The 21931-nt window shown below is 39.6% G+C and overlaps 1 protein-coding gene and 1 long non-coding RNA gene across 2 annotated transcripts; both read right to left on the reverse strand.

Annotated features, from left to right (window-relative positions):
- Positions 1 to 432: 432 nt before the first annotated feature.
- On the reverse strand, positions 433 to 21037 carry LOC127176550 (uncharacterized). Its single transcript, XR_007829120.1, has 3 exons — positions 20154 to 21037; positions 5296 to 5347; positions 433 to 1801 (listed from the first exon to the last, which is right to left on the reverse strand). It is a non-coding gene; the product is annotated as an uncharacterized LOC127176550 (long non-coding RNA).
- On the reverse strand, positions 7557 to 16758 carry LOC127176457 (retrovirus-related Pol polyprotein from transposon 412). The gene has a single exon (XM_051128149.1). It carries the CDS (start codon positions 15109 to 15111, stop codon positions 9139 to 9141), a length of 5973 nt encoding a protein of 1990 aa, XP_050984106.1. The 5' UTR covers positions 15112 to 16758; the 3' UTR covers positions 7557 to 9138.
- Positions 21038 to 21931: the final 894 nt, after the last annotated feature.

Raw genomic sequence — 21931 nt, forward strand, 5'->3', positions numbered from 1 at the left:
CAGGCTCCTTTTTCGAAAGGACCCCGTTATAGCTTTTAAAGGGTAAATTTCAGCATGTTTTTGATAATTATTGAACTAGAGACTCCAGAGAATTGCACTGTGGTGTTTTTTTCCAGACTGAGCAAAAAAACCTATAGGACTAGTTTGCAAAAGTAAGTTTTTCACATGATCTCAGTTATTCCAAAAACGGTTTGATTGACAGCAGTGGTTTGAGAGGCAAAGAAGTTCAGAACATTTATGCACTTAAGTGCCTGATTTCTTTCAAATTTTTCACAGACCTTTGGGGCTGGGAGTCAAACAGCCCTCTGACTTTCACCTGTCTAACAGGTGCTCAAATGTCATCGGCCAATGGTGGCCATGTTTTTTTTTTTGAGATATGCACATGTCCCCATAGACACATGTGGCACTTTGGACCAAGACTGTGCGTGCACAGCAATTTTCATGTTGATAGGACAAATTGTTGCCTAGTTATAGCCATTTTTACATTCTTTTCCATCTTATAGTGCCACCAAGTGGCCAATCGCTGCATTTTTTTCCTGTGACCTCAGCTTGAGCTCTTACATAAGTGTGCCCGTTCAGGAGTTATAGGCATTTTATGGATAATTATTGATAATTACTTCTTTCTGCACTGCTTTGGTTCCAAAAAGTAGGTTTTGGAAAGAAAAAAGTTTCAAAAAAGGCTCACGATCAAATCTGAGGTGTGTGTTTTGTACGTCATGAGCCAAGAAATCCAACGACATAAGATAACTTAAGCCTGCAACTGACGGTTTAGGAGTTATAAACGATTTTGTACTTTCCCCATCTGGCAGATTGGGGCAAGCCTTGGTCATGTTGTCTGCGGTGTGAGCACTACATCCCTCTAAATTTCAAGTCTCTATGACTTACGGTTTGGTCTGCACAATCAGTTTTATGTGGAAATCGCTCATCCGTGATCATTCTAACAATTACAATATGGTTTCAGCACTATTCGCTTAAACCTTTAAAAACAACTCGTCATTCTCTCTTTTGAGTTTATATCCCACACTTCTGGCTTTTTTCCTCCTCAGAATGGACAAACTCGTTATTGTTGAGTGTAAACGAGTTATAAAGTCTGCAGTACAAGATATAAACTTGCATTTGCAAGGAAAAAAGTCAGAATTGTGAGATAAAATAGGTAAATGTAAAATGCTATAAGTTTAAACAGTTTCATGCTGTGACTGTAGGGCTAATATAATATTTATAATACATGTTTAAAGGGATTGTTCACCCAAAAATGAAAATTCTGTCATTAATTCCTCACCCTCATGTCGTTCAAAACCCTTAAGACCTTCAAAACACAAATTAAGATTTTTATGATGAAATCTGAGAGCTTTTTTACCCTGCACAGACAGCAACACAACTACCACGTTCAAGGCCCAGAAAGGTAGTAAAAACATTGTTAAAATACCTTAATTTTATGAAGCTATGAGAATACTTTTTGTGAGCAACAAAAATAAAAACAATTTCTTCTCTTCTGTGTATTTTCACCGCACATTCACAAAAGTTTCAGGAGTTTTACATCAGTACGCAAGATCAAAATTCTTTTGAAAGTTTAAAAATAAAGTAAAAACTCTCTCTCGCTCTACAGGATAAACAATTGAGACATTAAAGTGAAAGTGATTTTTCTTTCCTGTAGGTGTTGTTGACGGGAGTGTGGGAGTTCTGCTAGTGTGTGAGATGTTGAAGGTGAAGCAATGAGCCGTGTCAAGCCCTGGACGTTCAGGACTGCACCTCCAAAAGACGTTACTGTTTGCTGTCCACCTCCATACTGTCATCTCAAAATCTGAAGAATAAAAAAAAGCAGCCTCAGTGCCTGTTTGGATCTGAAGCTATTTTTTAATTTTTTTGCAGGAACAGCATTCGACCATTATGGTTGGTAATAACCTGTAAACGCTGAGCTTTTTTCACTGGCTGATTCCAGAGACTGAAAAGAAACTTTACAGCCGCCTCCCATCGTAAATAACCATTACTGCAAATTACTCTGTGAGCAAATTGTACTCGGTGGGAGGTGTGAGTTTGAGAAATGTGATATATTTTGTTATTTTCCCTTCATTCCCGTCTCTCCGCAGCACACACTGAGTGCTGAAATTGAAAGTTGCCCCAGTGGCTGATCTTGCAGCTAAAACCGCTGCCGTTGACTCTCTTTTCTACCGTGCGTCTGTAAATGGGAACACAACAGCTGTGCTCTGTACGCTTTGAATGAATCAGTCGTGACTAAAGTGGCATTTCGGAGTGGCTTTTGTTTCCCTAATTGACTTCGGGACTGGAGCGGCGTCACCTGCCGTCTCCGGTACCGGGGTCAGTCTTAGATATTCAATGCGCCATTGACCAACCACAACTTATCAAAAGAGAGGAAATATTGATCACGCGCTTCCGCCTTACAGAGCCAAGTTTATCGGTTTTAACTAGTCCTATTCCTTTGTGAGGTGGCATTTAGATGGATTGATCCCTCTGTAAGTCGGCCGCGCGAGAAAGAGCCACATTATTGAGATGGTATTATATAAGAGAGTCCCATGAGCTGAGGAAATCCATCGCAAAGGTTTTAATCATGTGCAACATGTGCACCGACACCCGTCTAGAGACCCGGTACACGCGCCACATGTTCTGGCACTGCCGCTGGTTGGGCTTCCTGCTGGTGTGTAGAGGGTTGGAAATGAGAAAGAGGTGAAGCAGACCAAGATAAGGCTGGGTAAATCTGTTCATTAATCCGGGCTGTGTGGAAAGTGTGCGTTAACCGCCGAGGCATCCTTTGATCATGAAATGCTCATTGCCCAGCCAGAGAACTGGGCGGAAAGGTAATGAGTGTGTGCCTGAATCAACTGGACTTTGAATCAACTCACTCTAAAGACCTTTCACACTTCTGGCAAATATTCTTGTTAAAAAATCTTGTTAGAGCCAAAAAGCTACGATTTCTTGGCTTTATCAAGGGCACTGATAGCCATTTCCAGATGGCAAGAAAGTCGCTCTGAAACAGTGGGAAGAATCATTTTTTTTGCTCCAATATGCAAAAGCAGTCAGAAGGAGCAAAAAACTTATTAAATGTCATTTGTTTCGAATGTTAAAATGCTTTCTTATATTTCAATTTAACTGAATAATGGAAGGGAGTGTGTATGTGTGTATACATATATATATATATATACAGTACTGTGCAAAAGTCTTAGGCCACTAGTATTTCCATCAGCTAAAAAATGGTTTAAAGTCAGTTAAAGTCATTCTTTTGCTGTAGTGTGTCAGTAGGATATATCAGTTTACATTTCTAAACATTCATTTTGCCATTAATTGTAATAATCCAGTGAGATTTTTGTATGGAGCACAGGCTGTTGTCAGACTCCTTGTGCAAACAGAGATCTGATCTCTCCATCATTCAATCCAGTCTGTCTTAAGAAACAGAAAAAACGGAGACAGACTAAATCCAGAGGAACTGTGGCAACATCTCCAAGATGCTTTAAGAGACCTATACCTACAAAGCTACAGTACTGTTAACATTTTTAGACAGTTAGGCACATAAAATGAGGATGCTGTCACAAACAATGTCATAAATAGATTTTCTTTATCAATGAACTTATATTAACTAAAATAAATCAGCATTTGATGTGACCATCCTTTGCGTTTAAAGCAGCTTTTGCCCTAGGTGCACTTGTGCATAGTTTTTCAGGTAGCTTTGCAGGTAGGTTACTTGAAATATCTGGGAGATGTTGCCATAGTTCTTCTGGATTTAGTCTGTCTCAGTTTTTCTGTTTCTTCATGTCATTCCAGAGACAGACTGGATGATGGTGAGATCAGATCAGTGTGGAGCACTGGCTGTTGTCAGACTCCTTGTGCAAACAAAAATCTCACTAGATTATTACAATTAATGGCAGAATGTTTGGAAATGTAAACCGGTATTTTTTACTGACACACTACAGCAAAAGATAGAAATAACTTACTTTAAACCATTTTTTAGCTGGTGAAAATACTAGTGGCCTAAAACCTTTGCACAGTACTGTAAATGTATATATTATAATAAATAATCTTTCCATTGATGTATGGTTTGTTAGGTTAAGGCAAAATTTGGCAGAGATACATCTATTTGAAAATCTGGAATCAGAGGGTGCAAAAAAATCTAAATATTGAGAAAATCGTCTTTAAATTTGTCCAAATGAAGTCCTTGCGATGCATATTACCAATCAAAAATAAAGTTTTAATATATTTACGGTAGGAAATGTACAAAATATCTTCATGGAACATGATCTTTACTTAATATCCTAATGCTTTTTTTAGCATAAAAGAAAAATCGATAATGTTGACCCATACAATGTATTTTTGGCTATTGCTACAAATATACCCGTGTTAAGAATGGATTTGTGGTCCGGGGTCACATATGTAAACACACACTCTGTCGTTCAAAAGTTTGGCATTCGTAAGATTTAAATGTTTTTTTAAAAAGTATTTTCTGCTCATCAATGCTGTGTTTATTTGATTAAAAATACAGAACAAACATAATATTGTGAAATATTATTGCAACTTAAAATAGTGGATTTTTATGTTAATATATAAAAATATGTAAAATAATATATTATTCCTAAGATGCAAAGCTGAATTTTCAGCATCATTACTTCAATCTTTAGTGTCAAATGATTTTTCATAAATCATTCTAATATGCTGATTTATTATCAATGTTCAAAACTGTGATACATTTTTCTGAATTTTTTTTTTTTTGGATGAATAAAACATTAAAAAGAACAGCATTTATTTAAAATAGAAATCTTTTGTAACTTTTGTTCAAAGTTTAGGGTCAGTACATTTTTTCTTTCTTTCTTTCTTTGAAAGAAATTAATACTTTTTTTCAGCAAGGATGTGTTAAATTGATTCAAAAAAGTGATACTTACATTGTTAGAAAATATTTCTATTTTGAATTAATGCTTTTATACTTTATATGAACTTTATATACTTTATATATCTATATCTTTTTAACTTTTAATTCATCAATCAGCATATTAGAATGATTTCTGAAGGATTATGTGACACTGAACTGACTGGAGTAATGGCTGATGAAAATTCAGCATTGCATCAAATAAATAAATTATAGTTTAAAGTATAATAAAATAGAAAACTGTTATTTCCAAGTGCAATAATATTTAATAATTTTACTGTATTTTTCTGTATTTTTGAACTTTGATGAGCATAGGAGACTTCTTTAAAAACATTAAAAATCTTACAGCCAAAATCCCAAACTCCTGAACAGCAGTGTATGAAAGTATAGTCATAATAAAATACTACTAAAAACACACTGCTCACCTTAAGTTTTGTCTGTGTATGATGCCATTGCAGTCAACACTGCCTAGGGACCCTGTGAATTGGAACACAGCAATTATTTTTTCAATTCCATTTGGTGCCGTTTACGGCCAAGAAATTGCACACTTCACATTGATAACGTCACCACCAAGGGGGAAAATTGGATTTCCAAAGAGAAATCTTGAGAGGAAATAAAATAATAGTATAAAAGAATAATTTTAATTCTTATTGGTCTGTTAAATGACTACGGTGTTCGTCTTGACAATGCGTAAATGTCATGAAACCAGCGCCAAGCACCACTCAACCTTTGCAAAAATGGCTCCATGACATCATAAAAACAGATTCTCAGTGTCATAGATAATCAGAATGATACAAGTTAACAATAGTTATATGTACGTCAGAGTGTAATTCTAGGAAACATTTCCTCATCCATTGTGAGTTTTAATTAACAGATCATACAAATCATACTTAGAAATGCTCTTGACTACTATTACATCAGAAAAGGGAGAAAAGCCAAGCTGATAAAACTAATGAAGATGGGTGGCAAAACACATAAAAGAACTGAGATCTCTTTAATATAGCAACTGTTTCTCCCAGACAGCACGAAATTAAATGAAGAGCAAGTTAAGCCTCTTGCTTATGGTATTTGCTTCTCAGCAAACTGTCCTAAACTGAGCTCACACATGAAAACTAATGTTTCACAGATCTCAGAATGAATTATTTCTCATCAAATGATATACTGCTACCACAATCATTTTTACTGCATGTCAACAACTGCCTCATTTGTTTCTGCCAAAGGCATTTTGGAAAAAAGATTCTTAAATGAAACCTTGGAGCCATGCAATTTAATAAAATAAACAAAAACACCCCCTTTATTAAATATTCTTTTTCTTGTTTATCTATTTTCTCTTTGCATATTATCTAAAGACTGTTGTACACTGCGTCCTCCTTTGCTTGCATGAATAGTTTCTGGGTTTTTTCTTGTTGCTACTGATCAGACTCAGGTTTATGTGAGGCATCTATGAGCTATTTTCATTATTAGCGCTGAGAAATATTACATGCAAACAGTGGCCAATTAGAGCGGGTATGAACTGCAGAGACGAGCCCCCCCACTGAGGACAGTCTCTTAGCGCTCACATACTGCACTGGTACGACAGCAATAAAGCCAAAAGAATACATGGCAACAACACATCTGAACTCCAGAGAGGGGTCTTAAAAGCAAAGGATTAGCTTTCCGCACCAATGCGCTTTCATCATTTGTACATGCGCAAGTTTAATGATGAATCTGAATGTAGACGACTAACGAAGACCATTTAAAGCTGAGCCGTGACTCACGCTCTTTACAATAATGCAATGCATCGAGAATTTAAGCCATGTAGATGGAGAACAGCACTGAAAAGGCTTGAATGATCAATGCATTTTCAGTAGCCTAGGTGACACACATCATTACATTTCTAAACAATGCATTTCTTTTTTAGTTTACATAACAAATGAAATGACTTAAAATGACTTTTTAAAATTTGGTGTTAGTTAGAATAGAAGATTTCTTCATACTATTTTCTCACTGTTAAAACTATCTTAAAGGAGAAGTCTACTTCCACAATAAAAATGTACAGATAATGTACTCACCCCCTTGTCATCCAAGATGTTCATTTCTTTCTTTCTTTCTTCAGTCGTAAAGAAATCAAGTTTTTTGAGGATAACATTTCAGGATTTTTCTCTATATAATGGACTGATATATAATGGACTCTATATAATGAACCTTCAAACAATCCCAAATGCAGTTGTAAACGATTCCAGCCGAGGAAGAAGGGTCTTATCTAGCAAAACGATCGGTTATTTTAATTTAAAAAATACAATTTATAGGGGACATCGGATGCTAAGTTCACTTTTTCATGCCGTTTGAACATTAATGTGTGTTGGCAGTGTATGTACAAATCTACCCTATAATGATGAAAATCCATGCAGTGGTTTTTAATTAATCTGTAAAAATAATATCACCTTTTTCAAATCGAGCCACTCTAAGATGCCTGTCGTTGTTGCGTCACACCCATAGAGGCCGCTCCCACAATAGTTGATTGACATGAGTGTCTTACCTCAGATCAGTTGTAACAGTCCAACCGCCATGTTTTGATGTCGGAGCAGGGAGAACAGAACTGATCGATTGAGGTGTTGTGTTGCTGGATGTAATAATGAACATAGTGGTCGTCATTTACTCTCGACATCTGAGCTGCTGAAGATGCAGTGGATTACGTTTGTTTGTGTAGCGCCCTCTTCAGGTATTAGGTATATCTACCTGCTTGAACTGTTGACGCTAAACCCGGATTCTTTTAATTGTGTCTCTCGACGTGATTTTACTTAAATCAAATATGGCCCTACGTTTATGATGCTACTAATAAAGTGCAACTTGGATCTCTGTAAATTACTTTCCACAAATATTAGCTACCCCTCGGCACTATTTGAGTGACCACGCAACGTAGCAAAAATATACAAATTTATTCCAAAGGAAATAAACAGAAGGAATCAAGGACAAATCAAAGTCTCATAAATAAATGTTTTCCTTCAAATATAGCGCTTGTGTGACTCTTTTTCCTCTTTTACACAAACACACCCAAAGGGTTAAAGTTCTTCACAGATATCAAGATGGAGTTCTTCACTGAATCACACTTCCGAATTAAACTAGTTATTTTCTCTTCAGAAGTACAAATCTGACTCCAATAAGTGTAAACCAATATAACAGTGTACTTTGGAAGACTTAAGATAGAAATAAAGTATGTAAATAAACTTTAGATTTTGTTAGAAATACAAATGTTACCTTTTCCTGATGTACTCTAAATGAATCACAGTATTAAACCACCATACTGTTCAGAAATTGAAAACCATCCTAATGTGGGCCCACCTCACTCGCTCACACACACACACAACACAAACCCCCCGTTGCAGGCCTGAAACGTCGCTGGAGTGCGTTGAGGCCGAGTGAAACGTAAAATGGCCGCTTCGCTCTCTAAGAGCACAAATAAACAAACAAATGTACCTGAATAAACTTGAAAGAATTCAAAGATCCCGTCACCAGTCACATCGGTCCATGTGGAGGCTGTGATCCGTCAGCAAACTCCGTGACACTCCCACGAAGCCAGAGGAACTCCTAACCACTCGGCAATTAGGAGCGCTATCTGGATTTCCTCAATGCACTTCCCAGTCGATGCAGCAAACGTCTTTGGCGATCGCTCATCATCACCTACAACTCTCGTACGGGCGCTGATTTAAGTGGGGGACCTGAGTTAAGTTTCTCACCAGCAAAGCACGTTAGCCCCGTTTACTGTAAAGACGATCAAGTGTTAAACCGGCATTTCTTCTGAATCGCGTCGCGTTGACTTCTCTGTGGCATCGTGTTGACTTCACAACAGAATACTCCACTGGTTAACACTCAAACAATACAGTTCTGACAACAGTTTTCACACATAAAGTGACGCATTTTCTGTTCTCATGCCGACAACATCACCTACGCACTTCTTTTTCCGACTCGCTTCTCTCTGTTGACTGACAACCTCACTCCCCAATCACAGTTGCATTACTTGACCTTAGGCGGGATTAAGTCATTTTTGAACCAATAACATTAAATTAAACACAGCTTAGTGACACAAACATGTCTAAACAGAACCCTTTTTCCCCTATAGAAACACTTTTGTCACAAGAAAAAAATAAATAATAACATAAATACAAATAAATATGATAATGAAAATGTGAATAAATTAAAATAATCAAATATATTATAGAAATCGAAACTAACCCAGGGTTACATCCTCCCCCATCTGTAATTCTCATGTCCCCATGAGTATACCCTTCTTAAATATTAATAATGAGTCTGTTCTCAGAGTCTGTGCTTATTCTAGTGCATCTGGAACATTTAGGTAAAGAGGAGTTTTCTGGAGGACAAAGTTCAATCTTTGAGGAATTTGGCAGATGGATGACTATCCCTCTGTGTACAACTGTTATGGGTCTTTCACTGGGTTGGCCCAGTTCATCATAGCTTAACTTAGACACAGGTTTCCTCTGCCTTTTCGGACGCTGCACCGGTTCGGCCTCCAAGTCTGACACAGTCCTAGAGCTTTTCTCTTCCCCTTCTGAAATTCGCTCTTCTTCCCAGTCTACAACTGGGTGTATATTTTCTCTGGAATCTTCACTTTCTTGGGTTTCCCCTATCACTTCCTCTTCTCCCGAACACTGAGATTCACTGTCTGTGTGGACAGTTACTTCATTCTCTTTAACTTCAAGCTTTTGCTGGAGATCAGGAATTAACTGTGTCCATTGCCTAGACCAGTCTGGAGAATAGTACCCATAACTTTCATGTTCACTTTCGGAAGAACTATCTGCCATTTCAGAGGGTTCCAAGGTTCTTTTCTCTCTCCTTGCAGCTCTAGATCTGGTTACTGGCCGTTGAGGAACCTCTTGTCTCTCACCAGACTTTGGCATTCTTACGAATTCTCCTACAGGTAAGAGATGATCTCTGTGCATTGTCCGGACTCCCCCTGTTCCTTTCTCAGGTTTGAGTTTGTAGACAGGTAAGTTGTCAAGCTTTTCCAGAACGATGTACAGGGTCGAATTCCACCTATCCTCCAGCTTGTGCTTTCCAGTGAAACTGAGATTTCGAATTAGCACACGGTCCCCAGGCTCTAGACTCTGGTATTTCACCTTTTGATCATAGAGACGTTTGTTCCGCTGATGATTTTTTAGTGCGGTTTCAGAAGCTAGTCGATAGGCTTTCTGAAGATCTGTCTTCAGGTTTTCAACATACCTCTGGTATGACTGTCCTTCTCCGCCTCCTGAAGAAGTACCAAAGCACACATCAATTGGCAAGCGGGCTTCTCTCCCAAATAAGAGAAAATAGGGCGAGTACCCTGTAGCCTCATTTTTAGTACAATTGTACGCATGTACTAATTTGCTGATGTGCTGACTCCACTTGTGTTTTTCTGCAGCGTCCAAAGTACCCAACATGGAGAGCAGTGTCCTATTAAATCGTTCAGGCTGTGGGTCTCCCTGAGGGTGGTAAGGTGTTGTCCTTGACTTCTTTATGCCTAGCATGCCCAAGAGTTCTTTTATAAGCCTACTTTCAAAGTCTCTGCCCTGATCCGAATGTATACGGGCTGGCAGTCCGTAATACACAAAGAACTTCTCCCAGAGAATCTTCGCAACAGTCACTGCTTTTTGATCCTTAGCAGGGTAGGCTTGAGCATAGCGCGTAAAGTGGTCAGTGACGACCAGGACATTAGCAACACCTTTAGAATCTGGCTCTATTGACAGGAAGTCAATACAAATTAATTCCATCGGCCCGCTACTAGTGATGTTACTCAGGGGAGCACGTTTCAGAGGCAATGTCTTTCTCGCCATACATCTTCCACAGCTTTTGACATACTTTTCCACCTGGGAAGTCATTTGAGGCCAGTAAAACCTGTCCTTCACAAGTTCTGTGGTCCGCTCGATCCCTAGATGTCCTGCATCATCATGTAAGGAATACATCACTTGCTGATGGAACTGTTGAGGTAAAACAAGCTGCTTCCTTTCCTTACCACAGGAACGTTTAGATATTCGGTACAGTAGCTCATTCTGGATTACCAACTTAGAATCTTGCCGTAGCAAAAGAGCCATTTGTGGACTAGAACTTGTACCAGCTGTAAGTACCTTTCCCTCCTCCATAGCCAGCTTTACTGGTCCAATGTCTGGATCTTTGTCTTGTGCCAACTTGAGGTCAGTATGTGTCAGCTGTTTGAGATTCCCTAGTTCAAGCTGGGTAATGCATGCATAAATGGGTGGAACAATAGTAGAATGGGCTCCCAACTGATCAACCAGTCTGGTAGAGAACTCCTCATTGTTGCTTATCACCATCTGACAGATTGCTTTCACTCCTGACTGTGGTATCTCTGTCCATTCCTCTGATGACCCCCCATCCAAAGGGTAACGCGACAACACGTCGGCATCAACGTTATGACGTCCTGGCTTATATTGGAGACTGAAATCATACGTAGCCAGTGCTGCCAGCCAACGATGTCCTGTTGCATTAAGCTTAGCTGTACTGAGGACATACGTGAGCGGATTATTGTCAGTTCTTACTATAAATTTCACCCCATAAAGATAGTCATGAAATTTATCTACTACCGCCCACTTCAGTGCCAAGAACTCCATTTGGTGAGTTGGATATCTTTGCTCTGTGGCACTCAGTTTCCTACTAGCATACGCAACTGGCCGGAGACCCTCTGGATACTCTTGGTTTAGTACGGCTCCTAAGCCATTTTGGCTTGCGTCCACATGTAGGATATAGGTCTTAGTAGGGTCAGCGAATGCCAGGACAGGGGCATGAGTGAGGCAGTGGATAATGGTTTTAAAGGCTTCAATACAATCTTTGCTCCACCGCTCACCAAATGGTTCGGACTCTTTGAAATACTTTCCCTCAGTGGTGCCCTTTTCACCCCCTTTGGCTGGCGGATACCCTTTTGTAAGTTCTGTCAGGGGTCGCACAATTGCAGAGTAATTTTTGACAAACCGCCGATAGAACCCACAGAATCCAAGGAATGATCTCAAAGCCTTAACATCTGTGGGTATCTTCCACTTAGCAACGGCTGCTATTTTCTCTGGGTCAGGAGCAACACCCTTAGAGGAGACAATATGGCCCACATATTTGACTTGTGACATACAGAGCTGGCACTTGTCAAGGGAGATTTTCAAACCATACTCCTCCAAGCGGTCTAAGACTTTCAGAAGCCTCTGTTCATGTTCTTCAAGAGTGGACCCAAAAACAATAATGTCATCAAGATACACAATCACTTCTAAAAGGTGCATGTCCCCCACTGCACGCTCCATTAGTCTTTGGAATGTCGCAGGCGCTCCACTAACTCCCTGTGGCATCCTTTCAAACTCATAGAATCCTAAGGGACATATAAAGCCAGTCTTCTCCTTATCCTCGTCGGCCATGGCTATCTGGTAATAGCCACTCCGAAGATCCAAGACTGAAAACCACCTGCTTCCTGCAAGACAGTCCAACGCGTCATCTATACGTGGGGTAGTGTATTGATCTGGCAGTGTTCGGCTGTTTAGTGTACGATAATCAATACACATGCGTATTGCTCCACTCTTTTTACGAACAATCACAATTGGGGAAGCGTAAGGACTACGGGACTCCTTGATAATTCCTGCAGCTAATAGATCTTTGAGATGTCGGCGGACATCGTCAATATCAGCTGGAGCGATACGTCGAGATCTCTCTCTAAATGGTTTAGAGTCACTCAAACGAATGTGATGCTTAACGTCCTTTGCTAGCCCCACATCCCATTCCTCAACAGAAAAGACATTACCTCTTTCACACAGCTTCTGACGGAGTCGATCTTCCCACTGTTTTGGAATTTCCGACTTGCTGAAATCAAACAGCTTTGGATCAATCCTCTTGGGTTTTGTTGGGACATCAGATGCTGCTGTCACCGTATCGGTGGGAAACACATGAGCGATGACTGTTCCAACTGGGATGGTTATTTCTTTACATGTCTCATTCTTAATCAGCACTCTGACTTTGTTTTCCTCCACAGCAGACGAGGGAAGTACAACTGGTAGAATGAACAGTCCAGCAGGCAGTGTATCATCTGAAGGGGATTCTACCACAAGAATTTCCTTCTCCAATGGTTGCTGTGACTCGACTGTACAAACCGCACACATTTCCCCTCTTGATGGTATGATGCAGGCATCTGGCCCAGCCCACTTCACTTCTCCAGCAGGCATGTCAACAGCTTTCTCCTTCACAAGTTTTGTGGGTGATATTACTTCTGCATTGTGAAGTTGAATTCTTAAAGCATGGGCTACATCTGTCTCAGGACCAGCGGTGTTAAGTCCAATCAAGCGTTGGAAAAAACTTGCGTTTGTCCCAATGATCACTGGCACTTGTTCAGGGCCCTCAGGTTCAGGACAAACCAGTGCAAGGATGGAAACACTCTCTTCCACACCCATGACAGAAGCTGGAAAGGAAACATCTACCAAAACATAACCCTTGTAGGGGTAACTGGCTGTACTAAGGCCCCAAATGGACAGGCCGGAAAGAGGCTGAATGGGTACTGAAGACAGATTTTTAGAGTACCATGAGTCAAAGATGATAGTAACCTGAGACCCACTGTCTAGTAAGGCTTCACAGGACTGTCCATTGATCTTCATAGTGATTGTCAGAGCCGGACCCACCAACCCTGCAGGAAGACTACTCTTCTCAACCACAACTGTCTGGCTTTTCCGGGAGAAACTAGCTTTACCCCCTGACTGTTTACCACTCTCATCCATTTTTCCACTTCTGGCCTTTCGTAATGATCGCACAAGCTTCTGTATCACCAGACTGTAATTCTCAGTAGCTTTGCACCTTGGAGCGATGTGGCCATCTTCCCCACATTTGTAACAGAAATAATCATCTTTAGTCATTTCAAGTCTGGGTTTTGTAGAAGTAACAGCCTGCTCAGGTGGTGGTTCTTTTGATGACTGGAATGATTGTCTGACACTCAGTGAAGCCAGCTGCTCTTCTAGTCTTTGTACTTGCCTCCTTAGTGAGAGTACTTCCGGGTCTGCTAGTGTGTCACCTCCTCTCCTACTTGGTTCAGGCTTTGACTCCAACATCACCTTTGACACAGGTACTTTAGGACCCTCTGTTACTTTTGTCCGCAGCTCTTGGATTTCAGCCTTCAACTCTCTCACCGCAGCCAAACCAGAGAGTTTCAATCGTGGTCGAGGGACGGGTTTTGCAGTGGCACCCAGACTATATCTAGCTGCTTCACTTTCTTCAGCCTCTCTTATCTCATTTAGGAGCGTTAAGAATGTAGGTGGATTCTCTCGTCTTTCCCTCAATCTCAACTGAAGCAACAGCAAGTCGGATTCAACAGCTCCTCGAATTAGCTGTTCAACTCTTGTTCTATCGACATTGTTCCCAGGCAACCCACCTTTCTGCCCTACTCTTGTTAGAGATTTTTCCATTCTCTTCAAGAAATCAGAAAGAGCTTCACCAGGATTCTGCCTCAACAATCTGAAAGCAAAATATAAATCTTCTCCTGATTCAGGAGTTCCAAAAGCACCATCCAGAGCTTCAAGATACTGAAGAGAAGTTGCATCAGGATTAGAAAATCTGACAGCCTTCACAACATCTAGGGCTGAACCCTTTAGGCTTTCAATGATACGTCGACGCTTCTCCTTCTCTGAGCATTCACACTCCATAACCATCATTCTGGCTTGATCCATCCAGGTCTCCAAAGCTTCTTCCCCTGTTGGAATAGGAACAGTACCTGAAAAGCTTCTCAAGCGTCGGTATGCACTTCCATCACTGACAGGTTTTGAGGTCTTTTCCAGCAGCTCACCTACCGCACGGATTATTGCTTCTGGGGACCCTGCATTGGAACTGGGTGAAGAAAACATAGCTTGAAGATCAGAGATAGACTTTCCCTCCTGTACTAACAGATTTGATAGTTTCTCAGCAAACCCAGCAGGTGGTGACTCAGCACTTTTTGCTGCAACCATCTTCCAAGGCTTCCCGCCCCCTTCAGGAATTACGTCTACAGGCAGTCGAGAAGGATCAACCACTTCTTTACACTCACATAGCACAAGTAGAAACCCTGGAGTTGGCCCTTCTTTATAATCCCTGACTCTCACTCTTCCCAAAGCTTTGACTTTTTGGACAGTTTCCTCAATGTGTGCCACCTCCAAATCTGCGGGCACTCCCAACAGTAACACTGCATGTTTCTGATCAACTATTGCTTTCTGACACCAACTGTCAAGTTCAGCTTGTAAGAAAGAATCAGCAGCATCCATTTTCCCTGACTCATCAGCTTTCCTGCAAGCAGAATATCTTCTTGGCACTTTACAGATTTTGCAGCAGCATAACAGTAAGGATCATCCCGGACGAGCCCCCACTTTATGTAGCGCCCTCTTCAGGTATTAGGTATATCTACCTGCTTGAACTGTTGACGCTAAACCCGGATTCTTTTAATTGTGTCTCTCGACGTGATTTTACTTAAATCAAATATGGCCCTACGTTTATGATGCTACTAATAAAGTGCAACTTGGATCTCTGTAAATTACTTTCCACAAATATTAGCTACCCCTCGGCACTATTTGAGTGACCACGCAACGTAGCAAAAATATACAAATTTATTCCAAAGGAAATAAACAGAAGGAATCAAGGACAAATCAAAGTCTCATAAATAAATGTTTTCCTTCAAATATAGCGCTTGTGTGACTCTTTTTCCTCTTTTACACAAACACACCCAAAGGGTTAAAGTTCTTCACAGATATCAAGATGGAGTTCTTCACTGAATCACACTTCCGAATTAAACTAGTTATTTTCTCTTCAGAAGTACAAATCTGACTCCAATAAGTGTAAACCAATATAACAGTGTACTTTGGAAGACTTAAGATAGAAATAAAGTATGTAAATAAACTTTAGATTTTGTTAGAAATACAAATGTTACCTTTTCCTGATGTACTCTAAATGAATCACAGTATTAAACCACCATACTGTTCAGAAATTGAAAACCATCCTAATGTGGGCCCACCTCACTCGCTCACACACACACACAACACAAACCCCCCGTTGCAGGCCTGAAACGTCGCTGGAGTGCGTTGAGGCCGAGTGAAACGTAAAATGGCCGCTTCGCTCTCTAAGAGCACAAATAAACAAACAAATGTACCTGAATAAACTTGAAAGAATTCAAAGATCCCGTCACCAGTCACATCGGTCCATGTGGAGGCTGTGATCCGTCAGCAAACTCCGTGACACTCCCACGAAGCCAGAGGAACTCCTAACCACTCGGCAATTAGGAGCGCTATCTGGATTTCCTCAATGCACTTCCCAGTCGATGCAGCAAACGTCTTTGGCGATCGCTCCGATCACCTACAACTCTCGTACGGGCGCTGATTTAAGTGGGGAACCTGAGTTAAGTTTCTCACCAGCAAAGCACGTTAGCCCCGTTTACTGTAAAGACGATCAAGTGTTAAACCGGCATTTCTTCTGAATCGCGTCGCGTTGACTTCTCTGTGGCATCGTGTTGACTTCACAACAGAATACTCCACTGGTTAACACTCAAACAATACAGTTCTGACAACAGTTTTCACACATAAAGTGACGCATTTTCTGTTCTCATGCCGACAACATCACCTACGCACTTCTTTTTCCGACTCGCTTCTCTCTGTTGACTGACAACCTCACTCCCCAATCACAGTTGCATTACTTGACCTTAGGCGGGATTAAGTCATTTTTGAACCAATAACATTAAATTAAACACAGCTTAGTGACACAAACATGTCTAAACAGAACCCTTTTTCCCCTATAGAAACACTTTTGTCACAAGAAAAAAATAAATAATAACATAAATACAAATAAATATGATAATGAAAATGTGAATAAATTAAAATAATCAAATATATTATAGAAATCGAAACTAACCCAGGGTTACATTTGTGAAGGGAATGCACCTCCTGATCTACATATATCCGTCTATGTTCGCACGAATCATTCGTGATTCAGCTTCATTTACGGCAGAAGTGAGTATAAGGAGTTTTTTATGAATCTTTGCGATCATCTTTCCTAATAATGTGCTACTCAGCAAGTTTAGCAGCTAAATGCGGCTAAAGTAAACAGGATCGTCACTCCACAGAGAGAAGAGAGGGGCGGGGCGAGCAGAGCTCATTTGCATTTAAAGCAACCTCGACCAGAATGAGATGATTTTTGCAGAGCTGATTTTGACAAGGTAAAAAGGGTGTTGTTTTACACAACCATTGAGAATTTTTAACCCAAGTATATTATAGACTTTTCATTAAGACCCTAAAGAATCATATACAACTTGTGGAAAATGGGCATCCGACGATCCCTTTAAAATACTTTTGAAACTTTTTAATGTCTTGCTCTGCCTGAACACTGTGTATTCTGGCTCAGGACAGTTAGAGTATGTTGAAAAAATCGTTGCAGAAGTACCGACCCAGTCTATGCAAAGTAAACATGTGTAACGAGTGGGGCGGGGTCGAGAGCCGTGGGAACGGAACGATTATTAAAGTGCTTAAATGTTCGCCGGTTCCCGCCTCCTTCTTCCCGGGTTTCGGCACCAATGTAACTCAGTTCGTAAAACATTTAAGCACTTTAATAATAAAATACACAAACACAAAAGTAAAGCGGCAGCCCCTCACGGACGACTGCCACACACAAAACAAACATGAAGTCTAGGTCTGGTCCTCTCTCGTCTTCCACTGTCGTCGCTCCTCCTTTTATCCTTCCGGAGCTCCTCTGTGGGACTCGAGATCGGTGAGTGGCGCAGGTATCGCTCATTATTATTATACTCCACCGGCCTCGTTCCGTTCCCACAGCTCTCGGCCCCACCCCACTCATTACAACATGAAAAGAAGATCAAACACCCTTAACAAAAAAGGTAAAACAGTGATATAGGGCAATTTTGAAGTTGAGGGAGAACATGAGATGGGAGTTTTTGAACATACCCTAACTGTCATGAACCAGAAAACAGAGTAGGACAAGAGGAGCGTTTGACATTAAAAAGTATATAAATTGTATTATTTTTATGATCGTCTCGCTAGATAAGACCCTTGTTTCTCGGCTGAGATCGTTTACAACCGCATTTGGGATCATTTGAAGCCACATTTAAACTGCATTTTGGAAGTTCAAACTTGGGGCACCATGGCAGTCCATTATATGGAGAAAAATGCTGAAATGTTTTCCTCAAAAAACATGATTTCTTTACGACTGAAGAAAGAAAGACATGAACATCTTGGATGACAAGGGGGTGAGTACATTATCTGTAAATCTTTGTTCTGGAAGTGGACTTTTCCTTTAAATCAGCTTTGGGTGTTTGCTGGTTTTAGCTGACCTGTTCAGAGTGGTCTCAGAGTTTGATAAACCACCTTAAACCAGCTAAAACCAGCAAACCAGTTCAAGTTAGTCAGTATGGAACTATAGTGAAACTTTGACAGGTTTCCATAGCAATTTCTGTGTAACCATGGTTAATGTTATTGTAGCAAAGAGAATGTCAAAGACATCTACAGTATGAAAATAAATGGATCTGTAATACCAAAAGCTGTAATTTTATCCTTCGTAATTACTTGCATCGCCAATATTATAAAACCGTTTCTTACTCTCAGTATGTGACTTGTTATACCGTGTGATTTCTTTACCAAATAACATTGTGAAGCACACATTCGGCAACGGGGGATGCGATTTCAAAAGTAACACTAAAATCAACGGCCAGAAGCTACAATTAGCCTTAAGAAAACATTAATTTCATTGAGGGGAAGCGTGTGGATGCTGAGTAATTGTCTCAGTGGGTCTGACTGCTGTTATTGCGCTCCGTGTTCCTGCACCCCGGCACCTCTCTCTGTTTCACTTCCACATCACAGCTGGTGTCTGTTTCACACCTGTCTGAGCAATTAAAGCACGCACACATCTACCTCGCTATCTGAAAGAAGACGTAGCATTGACTTCTGTTGGCAAATTATAATGACTAGACGCTAACCCTGACCCCTGAACAATGACGGATTGTCATGCACACTCTCTACACACTGTAATAAAAACGTTATAGTATACTGTAAAATGCAACTCATGGGACTAATTTAACAAAATTATGAAACTTTGACTAAAAACATTACAAATTTAGACCTTTTCTTCATACTACTGATTCTTGAGACATTGTAACTGCTATTAGATTGCATCAGTTGTAAATGTTATGAGAGTATATTTCACACAATTGTCCCCTTCAATTTAATTGTATCATTATTATATTAAATGTGACACTTACTGTCTTCTCACTACATCTAAAGCAGTTTGTCCACAAAGAAGGGTTCAATCGTTCATAAGAAACAAAATAGATAAAAATGTTTTTTAATCATGAAAAAGCTTGTTTTATCAAAAGCAACACTTCATAATATCTCATATCAAAGCAAGGTTGTTTTTGAAGGACACATGCGTTTCATAAGGTTTCAAAGGTGTGTCCCCACTTTGTCAACACCGTCAGACATTCATTAAAATGTAAAAAGATCAGGGAATATCAGGGGCAGCTGTCACTCTAACAAACCCTCTTGCCACATTCCACCTCCGCAGAGTACATCAAAGCCAGACAGACTCTGGTCATTTTTTATAGTTCTAGAATATTTTAAATCCTAATGTTAATATTTCCTGTGTCACAACCACAATATGTCAACACCATCTTCCAATCTCTGAGGAAATTATTTGAAAATTTGAATAATTTGAATAAATTATTTTATTTAATAAATTTGAGCATCAACAGAGAAAACAAAATTGCTACTACATGAACTCCATTTGTTTTGTGAAAGAAATGACAAATTTGTCAATGATGGAGTTGACATTCAACATGAAGTCATCATATTTTTGTGGTTTTCAACTCATTTTTAATTACATGAAATATTAAATAGTGCATTTGATAGTTAAAATGACTACAAATTCAGGTTTTTGTCACCACCGTCAGATGTGTCAGCTCTGTCAGGTCTATGTCACCTAAGTCAGATATACTGATAGTATTTTGAAAATATTTTATATTGATCACATTTGAAAATGTAATCTGACGGGTTGCATGAGAATGTGTTTTGAAATGTTAAAAACATCTTGTTTGCTTGATTGCAAAATAAGTGATGTCAAAGTAATAAGCACATTTTGATAAAAAAGAGAAAAGTTAGGAAGTAGAATCAAAGCATAGCTCAGTAGCTTAGTAAGATACAAAAATGTAGTTTTATTTGTCTGAGTTCAAGGTTTATTTTTTCAGTATTTCACCCTGTTTTGTCCCGCTTCTCAAGAATCAGTGATACATTATCCTAAAATCATGGTTGAGAGGACTCACCATAGGCCATCCAAGATGTAGATGAGTTCGTTTCTTCATCAGATTTGGAGAATATAGCATTGCATCACTTGCTCACCAATGGATCCTCTGCAGTGAATGGGTGCCGTCAGAATGAGAGTCCAAACAGCTGATAAAGACATCACAATAATTCACAAGTAATCTGCACAACTCTACAGTCCATCAGTTAACATCTTGTGAAGTGAAAAGCTGTGTTTTTCTAAGAAACAAATTCAACATTAGGACGTTTTAAACTTTAAAACTTTGCTTTTGGCCAAAAAGAGTCCATAATATTGCTTTACCCAGTGAAAAAGGTTGTTTCGACTGAATCAGGTGAGAAATATGCACAGATCACTGTATTTTAGCCAGAAGCGACAGTTTATGATGAATTTGTTTGAATTACAAACATACAGTTTCTCATGACCATTTTATCAGCTGTTTGGACTCTCATTTTGATGGCACCCATTCACTGAAAAGGATCATACAGATAATTTAGAATGTGTTTATTATATTGCAAAGGTAGCTAAAGTAAGCTAAGTAAACCCACACACATAATAAGCAAACATTAATATTCAGCACAGAGCTGTGGAAGTTGTATGACTCCTAATTGTCCTTTTTTATTTCCAATATCTTGGACAAAACCAAATTCTAGCTTTATTTTTTGCTCATTAGTGCAGTAATGAATTTTCTCAGTAACTGTCTAGTTCACAAGTTGCATGAAGATTTTGATTTCTCACACATTAATTGATGTCCCAGCTCAAATGACAGACAGGAACCCGAGATCATGATGTTCATTTTTATCCTTTGAAAACACATAAAAAGTTACTCACCTCCCATAAGTGGCTGTGATATCTCATTAAAGCCGATAGGCCTTTTTGCTCTTTATAATACCTGTGAGTTCAAGAGAGAAAAAGAGTTTTTTAATGGCTGTATGAGAAGGTCTGGCGATATTGAGCAGGTCGTTTCGAGCCATTGCGCACGTTTTCACAGAGCCGCATGTTTCCATTAATCTGTCATTAGAAAAATATCACCTCTCCACTATATCTCTTGAGCACATGGGGTTTTGCAGTCTGGTTGGGATGGTAATTTTTTTAGAAGAAACTATCACTCTATTTCACCTGTTTCTGAGGGGTTGCATTTCAAAATGAATCCAAACAGATGGTTTAATTGGAAGAGTGAAGTTTGTTTGGGTGTCTAGTCTAAGTTTGATTGCTTGCTGAGGCAACCATCACTTTTGTGATTTTCAACATAATTTTCAAATTTTCCACATACAGTGTTGTAACTATGGCATTTTGGCAAAAACTGTGGTTACCATGGTAATATTTTGTACCATACAAGAGACACTGTACAGTAAGACAATAAACAGAATGGAAAAATAGAGAATGAAAGTGAGAGAAACAGAAAAAGGATTGAGAACAACAACACGTGAAACATGCGATACGTGTGGGCGAACGCGATTCATCATCTTTAATGCCTACAAGATCTATTTTTTTCCGCACTGATGACAGCAAATGTGTTTGGGAGGAGTGTCTAAGAAACCCCATCTGTCTTTATCATAACAAGATGACAATAAATACAACCACTGAGCAACACAGGGGAGTGAGAAAGGACCAGAAACTTTGTTTGCTTACAAATAAAGATCCAATTAGAACATTAAATATCACATCAATCAACAAGGGGGTGATTTGATGAGTCATGCAACAAAGTTTAAACCTATAAAGCCAGCTATATCTTATTTGCACAACCTTCTAAGGCCTCTAGTGATTTACAAACACCCCTAA

The sequence above is a fragment of the Labeo rohita genome, chromosome 2 (genome assembly GCF_022985175.1).
Source record: "Labeo rohita strain BAU-BD-2019 chromosome 2, IGBB_LRoh.1.0, whole genome shotgun sequence".
NCBI classification, from domain to species: Eukaryota; Metazoa; Chordata; class Actinopteri; order Cypriniformes; family Cyprinidae; genus Labeo; species Labeo rohita.